At 40.6% G+C, this 11,486-nt stretch overlaps 1 protein-coding gene across 2 annotated transcripts in view; it reads left to right on the top strand.

Annotated features, from left to right (window-relative positions):
- The first annotated feature begins 1,512 nt into the window (after window positions 1–1,512).
- YTHDC2 (YTH N6-methyladenosine RNA binding protein C2) overlaps window positions 1,513–11,486 on the top strand; it is a 65,455-nt gene continuing 55,481 nt past the window's right edge. For both annotated transcript variants that reach the window (XM_060184586.1, XM_060184585.1), the window contains exons 1-3: window positions 1,513–1,625; window positions 4,666–4,862; window positions 6,309–6,508. In XM_060184586.1, the coding sequence (XP_060040569.1) occupies window positions 1,537–1,625; window positions 4,666–4,862; window positions 6,309–6,508 (486 nt within the window). In that variant the 5' untranslated portion in view covers window positions 1,513–1,536. The remainder of the gene's footprint in view (window positions 1,626–4,665; window positions 4,863–6,308; window positions 6,509–11,486) is intronic.

Below are 11,486 nucleotides of genomic sequence, written 5' to 3'. Positions count from 1 at the left end.
GGGCGTTGACTGGTCGGTCCATACTCCCAGTCTGCCTCTCTCTTTCCCTAGTAGGGTGGGTCTCTGGGGAAGCAGAGCTCCAGGGACACATTGGTGGGGTCTTCAGTCCAGGGAAGCCTGGCCGGCATCCTGATGGACACCTGGAACCTGGTGACTGAAAAGAGAGTTAACATACAAAGCCAAACAAATTGTTGAGCAATCATGGACCCAAAGCTCTTTTCTTTCTCTTCTCTCTTCTCTCTCGTCTCTCTCTCGTCTCTCTTCTCTCCTCTCCTCTCTTTTCTCTTCTCTCTCCTCTCTTCTCTCCTCTCTTCTCTCTTCTCTTCTTTCTCTTCCTTCTCTTCTCTTCTCTTCTCTTCTCTCTCTCCTTTCTCCTCGCTCTTTTCCTCTCCTTTCTCTCTTCTCTGTCCTCTCTCTCTCTCTCTCTCTCCTGTGGGTTGAATGCTGGTTTATAAGACCTGAAGCTCAGGTGCTGGGACAGGAGGGCAGAGGCGGGGGACCCGTGGGGTTGTGTCCTCGTCACGTGGCAAACTGGGGGAGCTCACGCGTGTGCAGACCCTCGTGTTTGCTGTCGACTGTGAACCTTTTCAATCCCCCAGTAAAGATTTTTTTTTTGGTTTTTTGCCTCCAGGGTTATCGCTGGAGCTCTGTGCCGGCACTGTGAGTCCACTGCTCCCGGAGGCCGTTTTTCCCATTTTCGTCGCCCTTGTTGTAGTTATTGTTATTGATGTCATTGTTGTTGGATAGGACAGAGAGAAATGGAGAGAGGAGGGGAAGACAGAGAAGGGGAGAGAAAGACAGACACCTGCAGACCTGCTTCACCACCTGTGAAGCGACTCCCCTGCAGGTGGGGAGCCGGGGGCTCGAACCCGGATCCTTACGCCGGTCCCTGGGCTTTGCGCCACTTGCACTTAACCCGCTGCGCTACCGCCCGGTCCCCAATAAAGAATTTTTTCCCCATTTTTAAGACTGTAAGTGAATAGGAGCGCGTGCTGACACCATTCCCGCCACTACACTACAGTGGAGCCGAGACTGCACCCGCCCCCTCTCCCTCCAGAGTGTTTTTTATTTATTATTATTATTATTATTGCTTCCGTGCATTTTACTCCAAACTTGTTCATTTCTGCTGTGCGTTTTCCTTTCCGTTCTAAAGACTGTTGAGGGGGCACCACGGACAGCAGCTGCGCAGACCCCGGTTGGGCCCCCGGCACGACGCCACTGGGCGATGAAGGGCCCTCGGGCTGCTCCCAGCTGCCCATTGCGCGCAGCGGAGAGAGGACCTGAACTTAGCCTTCCGTCCCTTCGATTTCACACTGTGGACAGCTACAGAATTACTGTTCTAGAATAGTCACCCGAGAGTTACAGCTGTAGTATTGCGTGTATATAGTATGCAAGTTATATATAGTAATATATGTGTATATATAGTGCATATATATTTTAAATCTGTGTGCATAGTGAAGCAACTTAAAAGAAAAATGCTTCTCACTTAATGGTGGCTTTTCCTTTTTCCTTTTGTTTTTTTCCCCCTATGGAGAAATGGAATTTCCTTCTTCTTTTACCAGTACTGAAAGAGCCTTCATTCATCGATTGAGTCAGTCACTGGGTTTGGTGTCTAAAAGTAAAGGGTAAGTTGATCGTTTTCTTATTTTTTTTTTTTAAATTGATTTACTAAAAAAAGTGAAAGGTTTCTGTTTTATAGCTGTCTTAGACTGACATTCTTAGTTGTCATGTATGGAAACTTGTACAGATCTGGTTTTTAATATTTATTCATTCCCTTTTTGTTGCCCTTGTTTTATTGTTGTAGTTATTATTGTTGTTATTGATGTTGTTGTTGGATAGGACAGAGAGAAATGGAGAGAGGAGGGAAGACAGAGAGGGGAGAGAAAGACACCTGCAGACCTGCTTCACTGCCTGTGAAGCGACTCCCTTGTAGGTGGGGAGCCGGGGGCCTGAACTGGGATCCTTAGGCCGGTCCTTGTGCTTGCTACCGCCTGACTCCCACAGATCTGTTTTTAATTCAGCTGTTTCCTTTTTCTCTAGCTCCATTGCTCCTTATTTCTGTCTTAGAGGCATAAATATTTTTTTTTCTTTTTTAAAAATTTTTCTATTTATTTTGTTATTATTGGATAGAGAGAAATTGAGAGAGGAAGAGAGACAGACACCCTGCTTCAGCACTTGTGAAGCTTTCCCCCTGCAGGTAGGGGCCAGGGCCTTGAACCCTGACCCTTGCACACTGTAATGTGAGCATTTAACCAGGTGAGTCACCACCTGGCCCTGAAAAGAAATTTTAAAATGTCAGAGAAGATAGTTTAAAAGTTGAATTTGATTGCTTGAGAAAATATTTTTTAAAAATATTTATTTATTTATTCCATTTTGTTGCCCTTGTTTTATTGTCGTAATTATTATTATTGTTGTCATCATTGTTGGATAGGAGAGAGAGAAATGCAGAGAGGAGGGGAAGACAGAGAGGGGGAGAGAAAGACAGATACCTGCAGACCTGCTTCACCTTCTGTGAAGCGACTCCCCTGCAGGTGAGGAGCCGGAGGCTCGAACTGGTATCCTTCTGCTGGTCCTTGCGCTTTGCGCCACCTGTGCTTAACCCGCTGCGCTACCACCTGACTTCCTAAAAGGTATTTTTCTTAGCAGTTAAAAAACATTTTTTTGAGACTGAATAGACTAAACACACTAAGTACTGTTACTGGTTTTTGTTAAGCCAAATATACATTACTTCACCAATAGAAATAATCGACACATTGGAATAGGGAGTGCCTGTATGTTGACGGGGGGTGGGGGGGGGCACACTGATCCAGAAGCGGGGAAGTCACTGAAGCTCTCTTAAGTGGAGCAGTTTCACTTTGTGACTAAGGTTAGTTGTCTTGGTTATTAATAGGGTTTCTCAGAGTGGACACTTGACCATTTAGACTGAAAATTTTTTTTCTCTCTCTCATTTTTTTTTTTTGATTCTTTATATATAGTGAGAGAGAGAGAGAGAGAGACCCCACAACACCAGTGCTTCCTTTAGTGTGGTGGGGGCCAGGCTGGAACCTGAGTCACATGTCAAAGCAGCAGACTATCAGACGAGCTGTTTCACCGACATGGGAAATTCTTCTTTTTTGTGTGTGTGTGTGATGGATTTACTTCTCTCTCTCTCTTTCTTTCCGACTTTGTAGAGTGTTTGGCAACATACCTAGCCTCTACCTAGCCGATGACAGTAACATTTTAACCCTAGTTTTCATGACTCAAAATGCTTCTGTCAGTCGTTATTGCCAAAATGTTCTCTGCAGAGCTTACATGAAAGATAATTTGAGCTTCCCTGTTTTGAGGTTAAGAAGAGGGAAAACTTAATATTTTGTAAGTCAATATTATAATAAACCAATAGTAGGAAGGTTCTGAGATGAAAGTAATCTTTAGGAGGAGTGTTTTGGCACGAACGCCCAGAGCATAAGGGATCCATACCTTACTGGGACAGAGCACTGCACTCAAGTCAGTGTGCCTTTTGAATTCAGACCAGTGCTGGAACAGCAGTCAGGTTCTTGAGCCTCTGCATAGGTGAAGCACTGCGCTTGGAGAAAAACACCGAGGACGAGCAAGACGGCTCGCCTGGGGTGGGGCCTGCTTTCCTGACCCCCACTGCACTCGGGAAAGCTTCAGTGCTGTGATGCCTATTCCTTCCTCTTTCCTTTCTCCTCTCCCTTCTCCCCTCTCTCTTCCCTTCCATTTCCTCCCACCCCCTCCCCCTCTTTCCCTACACCCCCCCCCAAAAAAAAAAAAGCAACCTGAAGCAGTGTGAAGGCTTTACTTCTGACAGAAAACAAGTAGAGTAGAGGCACACAGTCCTCACCTGGTAAGACCTGGCCCAAGTCTGTCGGTTTGCGTTTCCCTCCCTCCCGCCCCCTTAGGTCAGTATGACTTTGTGTGGGTGCAGTTTCATTCCCCCGAGGTGACTCCTTCATTCAGATAGAGAAAAACAGCCATAGAGAATTTCCCTTTTATTCCCCTCATTATGCTTCCCAGGGATGCTGCCTCATACTCTCTCGGTTCAAGCACCACACTTGACTTTTGTGATCAGGTTTGCTGGGGAACATGGCATTGCCAGAATACTGTGGAAACACTCAGAGGGATAGATTATTCTGAACAACGAACCATTGCTTTTCATGATCGTTTTTAGACACTTTTGTTCAGGTGTGTGTGTGTGTGTGTGTGTGTGTCTGTGTGTGTGTGTCTGTGTTTTCCTTCTCTGTGCTTTCAAGCACATAATCATATGCGATGGATGTCCCATCCCCTACAAAGTTTTCTAAGACAAACAGTTAATTTTTGGTGAGTGGACCATTATTACCAATTCATAAAGATCTTCTGGCCCTTTAATATCAGAACCCTCTTTAAAGAGTACTTAGGGGAGATCTCTAAGCATCTTACCCCAAAGAATTTTGGCCTTGCATCAGGGAGATGGTATAAGTGGCTTGTAGGACTTAGGACATAGGTCCCACAGCTGATGTGCAGCATCACCACATGCCAGAGCTGAGCAGTACTGTGGTCTGTGTTCAGGAAAATAAATCACATTTTGAATGTTTTCAGTTGTTGTGTTTGAAATCTGCTTTCTAGGTAGAAGTATATTCATGTGGACAAATTGACTATAGTAAATCAATGATCTTTATTAATACTCAGAAAGGGAGCAAATCGATACCTAACTGTGAAGAAGAAAGATGGATCGGAGACAGCTCACGCAATGATGACCTGTAATCTGACTCATAATACAAAGCATGCGGTCAGGAGCCTAATCCAGAGATTCCCCGTCACCAATAAAGAACGCACTGAACTTCTGCCTAAAACAGAAAGAGGAAATGTGTTTGCAGTTGAAGCTGGTATGTATTTCCTCAGGAGCTTTCTTGTTTACCCAGTTACTTATGCTTGTTCATGTTTAAAGACTGTCGTGAAATAGTTTGTCGTATGAATAGTTCATGAGAAGTCGAGTTGTGAGAACTTTAGAATGATATGCAATCAAGTGCCGTGTTAAGACATGCCATGAAGTTGGACAGTTTCTATTTCCTATGGTGGTCTCTTAGTAGCCACTATTTAGTGCACTTAACCCGCTGCGCTACCGCCCGACCCCCAGTAGCTACTATTTAAAGAGCACTTTCTCTGTGCTAGAAATTGCCCAGCCACTCTTGCACGGTGAGATTTCTTCCCATTGTGAAATGCTTAAGAAACTGGGACTTAGAGAAGTTACTTTTTTTTTTTTTTTTTTTGTCAGAGCCACTCACCCAACCAGTAAACAACAGAGTTAGGCTTTGACACCAGAGTTGGAACGTTCCTGTATTCCTCTGCCATCATTCACTAATGAGCGAGATACTGAATAAGGACTTTAGCTTTTGGTGAGAGCAGGGCAGGGTCAGTGTGTTGCTTTGCAGAGGTATATATATGTCACATAAAAAGTATGGATATGGAAATGTTAGAAATGAAGTCATAGTCTTACTTTTTGGCAGAAATACCCCCCCCCCCCCGTGAGATAATAATTGATCTCTCTGTCTGTGATGAAATAAATATAATTTTGCAAATCTGATTAGATTTACAGAATGTAGAAAACACTAGCCAAGGAATTTTTTAAAATTATTTTGGGGAGTATAATAATTCATAGTGCAGTGACTGACAGACACATGGACACAGTTTTTTTTATCTCCTCATGATTAGGTATCTTCACAACACTTTTTACACCATCATGCAACAAGACCCTACCAAACCTTTACTGTCTCCTTCCCCAGAGCCCTTTGCTTTGTCTTAATACACCACACCCAGTCCACATTTTACTTTGTGCTTTCTCTTTCAATATTTGTTCTAAGTACACACACACACACACACACACGCACATTTTGAGTTGTGTAAAGGTTATAAAGTACATCACACTTTCTAAGTATAATGTGCACTATTTAGTTTTCTATGTCATTATTGGTAGAAAAAAGTTTGAAAATTATTTTAGAGCATCCAAGTGATCTCAGTGATAACTGAATGATTTCTGTTCAGTTTAAATAGTGTGTTCAGAAAGTGCTTTTGAGAAATTTGCTTTCAAATTATACTGAAATTCACCATGTTCTTTAAGCGTGTTAGTGTTAATGGAGTTGTCTCTTAATATTAACCCTAGAATATTAGTTTAAGACTAGTAATAGGAGTCTAGCTGTTGAGGCATTGCCTGCTAGCTTTGTGTAGTCTGAGTTGAGAAGTACTTGGAGGATATAACATTAGAAATTGCTTTTCCTTTAGTTCAAACACTTTTTATAAAATGTTGATCACGACTTTTTTGTTTCTTTATTAAGAAAACCGGGAGATGAGCAAGACAAGCGGACGACTCAACAATGGAATACCTCAGATTCCAATGAAAAGAGGAGAATCTGAGTTTGATTCTTTTAGACAGTCTTTACCAGTGTTTGAAAAACAAGAAGAAATCGTTAAAATAATTAAGGAAAATAAAGTGGTTTTGATTGTAGGAGAAACTGGGTCTGGAAAGACCACCCAGGTTGGTTTCTTCTTTGTTTATAAAGAATTAGGACACCCCACATTGAAGTTCTAGATTACATTTATACTTTCTTGTATTTTAAGGAAAAACAAGTCTGCTTGTTGTTTCAATGATTATTTCAGAAATACCTATTTTTAGAGTGTACATTTTGAGATTGTATAGAAGTAGAATCTTGGAAATACTCACTTGAGCAGATTGTCACACAGCTCTGGCTGTTGGTGCTGGAGATCAGACCTGGGACCTCATGTGAGTCCTGTGTGTGATCACTGTACTACTTCATGGCTCAAAAATACTTCTTTTTAAAGGAGAACACTCACCCTTCATTTGAACAAAGATGAGGATGAGGATATGATTTGGTATCTTAGAAGGAATATGGGCTTTGATCGTGACTTTAAATTCTGCTTTCCTTTTTTTTCTAAGGAATATCGTACTTTGGTTAGTCTTATAACCTCTCCGAGCAAAAGTCTTCCTTTATAAAATGAGACCAATCATTGCTACTTTTCAAGGAGACATTCGAGATTAGTATTTATAAAATTTCTGGCTAAGGGTTTGCTATATTGCCACTAAATGAAAATTAGTATTGCGGGAGTCGGTTGGTAGCGCAGCGGGTTAAGCGCACGTGGCGCAAGACGCAAGGACTGGCATAAGGATCCCGGTTCGAGCCCCTGGCTCCCCACCTGCAGGGAGTCGCTTCACAAGAGGTGAAGCAGGTCTGCAGGTGTCTATCTTTCTCTTCCCCTCTCTGTCTTCCCCTTCTCTCTCCATTTCTCTCTGTCCTATCCAACAACAACGGCATCAATAACAACAATAAAACAAGGGCAACAAAAGGGAATAAATAAATATAAAAAAAGAAAGTATTGATAATAAATATCAATAGGATGTTGGTTGTAGAATGGAATTGGTAAGACAGTTTTGACTTGCATGCGTAGACTCAAAGTACTTCAGTACTACCGAATTTCACTCAATTGGAAATAAGTATAGCATGATTATATGACCTTGTCTTGTTTCACAGATTGGAAATAAGTACAGCATGATTATATGACCTTTTCTTGTTTATGTTCTCAGCATGAGTTCATTTATTTATTTATTTATTTATTTAAAAATAATTTAATCTCTTTTGTTGCCCTTGTTTTATTGTTGTAGTCATTATTGTTATTGATGTCATCATTGTTGTTGGATAGGACAGAGAGAAATAGAGAGAGGAGGGGAAGACAAGGGGAGAGAAAGATAGACACCTGCAGACCTGTTTTACCACTTGTGAAATGACTCCCCTGCAGGTGAGGGGCCGGGGGCTTGAACCGACATCCTTAAGCCGGTCCTTGCGCTTTGTGCCACATGCGCTTAACCCGCTGCACTACCGCCCGACTCCCCTCAGCATGAATTCTTTTATTATTAAGTGAAATTCCTTAGAGTGACTTCATATCTGTCTAGATGTCTTAGGTTGTGACAGTTGTTTATCTTAGAATAAGTATTGCTAGTAGATATTACTTTTAGCAGCTATTACTAGCTGATTATATTAAATAAAAATTAACCATTTTCTAAAATTCTCTTCACATGTATATTATTTTGTTTTACCTTATTTTATTTTTTTGCCAGAGCTCTGCTTACTATGGCTTATTATGGTGCCAGGGATTGAACCTGGGCCTCTAGTGCCTCAGGCATGAAAGTTCATCACACTACCAATGTTGCTATCTACCTCCCTGGCCCAGTAAATTTGTTCTTATTTCTATTTTGAACGTCCTCTTAATGATATTTATATTCTGGAATTATGGATCCATTTTTATTTAATGTGGTGCTGGGGCCTCTCCTTGCCTCCAGAGTCAGCTTTCTCACTCTTTTTATTTTTTAGCTAGTGGGGTGAGAGAGAGACTAAGCAGAGAGAAGCACCAAAACACTGCTCCACCGTCCCTGAAGCTTCGCTTGGTGCCATAGTGCTCCCGTCGAGTGCTAGGGCTTAGATCCAGTCTCAGACATCGTAAGGTGCTTTGTCGTACTGCGGTTTTTATGAGTGGTGTAGTAGTAGCTTGTAAGGACATAATGCCACACTACACCCACTACCGAAGTTTTGTGCTCTCCCACCTCTTTTTTTGAATAATAACCAGCATAGTTCTCAGAGTCTTAGAGACGGTTCAACTGCTTTTTTGCAAGTTTGTGTTTTGATTCTCTATATTCTATATAAAAATGAAAGTAGCTGATCTTCTTTTTCTTATCTTTTTTTTTTTTTGCCCTTACCTTCACTTTGACTTAGTTTGTCTTTTTAAATTTTAGCATCGTATTCCACTGAATCTGTGTCACATAACTTCTGTTTTCAGTCATCTGTTGATGAGCATTTAGGCTGCTCTCATTCCTTGGCTATAGTGTATAATACAGCTGTGAGTGTGGGGGTGTATATATCCTTCTGATTAGTGCTTCCCTATCTTTTGGATATTTGTCTAAGAAAGATATGCTATTGACAGGTCATAAAATACTTTATTTTTATTTAAGGACTCCATACTTTCTCTGTCAGGGCTGTCCCAGTTTGCATCCTCACCAATAGTGTGAAAAAGTTCTTTTTTCTCCACACCTTCACTAACACTTGTCACAATCTTTAGTTGCTAACGTAGGCTTTTCTCACCGGTGTGAGGTGGACTCTCATTGCAGTCTTAATTAGCATTTCTCTGAGAAGTAGAGTGTTTTATCATTCGTCTGTGGACGATGTGTATATTTTCTTTGGAAACTGTATTCCTATCTTGAACCTATTTTTTAATTGGATTATTTATTGGTTGTTTTTTGTTTGTTTGTTTGTTGAATTGTACTCCCATCAAAATCTTTATTCTAAGCACTCATCTGGAATCTTATATCGGGTAGAACTCTCAGTTTCTCATTCAAGTTAATGCCTATTTCTCCCAGTAGAATATCTATTTTGTTATCTTTTCCTCTCCAGTTTCAGGTACTACTTCGGGTCAAATATTACATTTCTGTGGTATGCTTGTCTGTTTCTGGATTTTCATTATGTATCTTAAATTATTTTCCTGTACCGTGACCCTGTGTTTTACTCATTATAATTTTACAGTATCTAGCATAATTCATTGTCTTTAAATGTTTCTTAGCAGTTTATGTGTATCATTCTAACAGATTTATTGAACAAGTCAATATTAAAAAACAAACCAACCAAAAACCTAGAGGCTATAAGACATGTATGGAAAGCTGTTCTCTCGGGTCTAAGAGGCGATGCATTGGGTAACTTGCAGACCTGAGGTCCTGGGTTAATCCCCAGCATTGTGTATGTGAGAGTGAAGTTCTGGTTCTGCCTCTCATTAATAAATCAGTCTTTTTTTTTAACTTTTAGAAATGCTATCTTTTATTCACAGTTAAATAACAGTTATAATTTTTAATTATCAGCTTGACAAATATTAAAAAATGTTTTGTACATTTTGCACAATTATGGGGAAAACAGGACTTAAATAATTTTTGGTAGAAATGTGATTTTTCTTTTTATTTATTTTTTTTGTCTCCAGGCTTATTGCTGGGGGTTGGGCCACTGCTCCTGGAGGCTATATTTTTCCCTTTTGTTGCTCTTGTTGTTTTTATCATTGTTGTGGTTATTATTGTTGTAATTGTTGGATGTTGTTGTTGGACAGGACAGAGAGAAAGGGAGAGAGGAGAGGAAGACAGAGAGGGGGAGAGAAAGACAGACACCTGCAGACCTGCTTCACCACCTGTGACACGACTCCCCTGCAGGTGGGGGGCCGGGGGCTGGAACTAGGATCCTTACTCCAGTCCTTGGGCTTTGTGCCATGCGTGCTTAACCCGCCTCTACTGCCCGACCCCCCCACCCCAAGGAATGTGATTTTTTTATTTTTTATTTTTTTCCTTATTGTTTTGGGCACTGAGTAGTGAACCTGGGCCCTCGTGTATAAATTGCTGAGCAGCCTCCATGGGGTTATTTTTTATCATTTTTTCACTATTTTAGGAAGAGAGAGACAGGCAGAGAGCGAAGCCCCAGAATTGTGCCACCATCCTTACAGCATGGGGCTGTCCATGGTGCACCTATGTGGTGCTGAGCTCAAACACCAAACATTTACTGGGTGAGCTCTTTTCTCAGCCAAAGCATGTAAATTTTTCTGTAGGGTATTTATTATTGTATATTACTAATATAATAATTTTTCTATTTAAGTAAAATTATACTTGCTTTGACTTGACATTTGTGTGTGCTTGAATTTTGCAAAAGCAGTTGATAATGTTCATAATAGCAAGTAACAGTGTCAGTAATAAAAACATTGAAATTATTTAATAGGTGATCGATCATATGTGTGAACATAGCATATCTAAATAATGGAATATATAGATACAAAATACATTAGGTAGATACGTTTTAAGTGAAATCTGAAAATTACTTCCTACATTAAGTATAATACTCTTTGAGTGGATTAAGACCGTATAAACACATAAGTATTCTAAGTTGTCTAAACTTTTTCCTTGAGTTATTAAGAAATAGTAATAGGTACATTTATATAGAGAATTGCTAGTAGTGGTTGGAGTGGGCAGTGTTCTTAGTTTTTATTGTAAATCTGTTCTACCCTGTTTGGATTTAATTATAGAAAGGTATGTGATTGTGATATAAAGTAGTTTTTGTTTATGCTTTTTACTGTGTAAAAATATTGGAACTATGTTGTTTCATGAAACTTGTAATTTGGGAAAAATTAATGTCCTTGCAATATTGGTTATTCCCATGTAGGAATATACTGTTGTTTTTTTTTTTTTAATTTTTATTTATAAAAAGGAAACATTGACTAAACCATAGGATAAGAGGAGTACAACTCCACACAGTTCCCACCACCAGATCTCCGCATCCCATCCCCTCCCCTTTTAGTTCTCCTATTCTTTACCCCTCTGGGAGTATGGGCCCAAGGTCATTGTGGCATGCAGAAGATTGAAGGTCTGGCTTCTTTAATCACTTCCCCGCTGAACATGGGTGTTGACAGGTTGATCCATACTC

The sequence above is a fragment of the Erinaceus europaeus genome, unplaced genomic scaffold, assembly GCF_950295315.1.
Source record: "Erinaceus europaeus unplaced genomic scaffold, mEriEur2.1 scaffold_448, whole genome shotgun sequence".
Lineage (NCBI taxonomy): Eukaryota > Metazoa > Chordata > Mammalia > Eulipotyphla > Erinaceidae > Erinaceus > Erinaceus europaeus.
The sequence above is the reverse complement of the archived record's forward strand: the minus strand, read 5'-3'. Positions and strand labels throughout refer to the sequence as shown.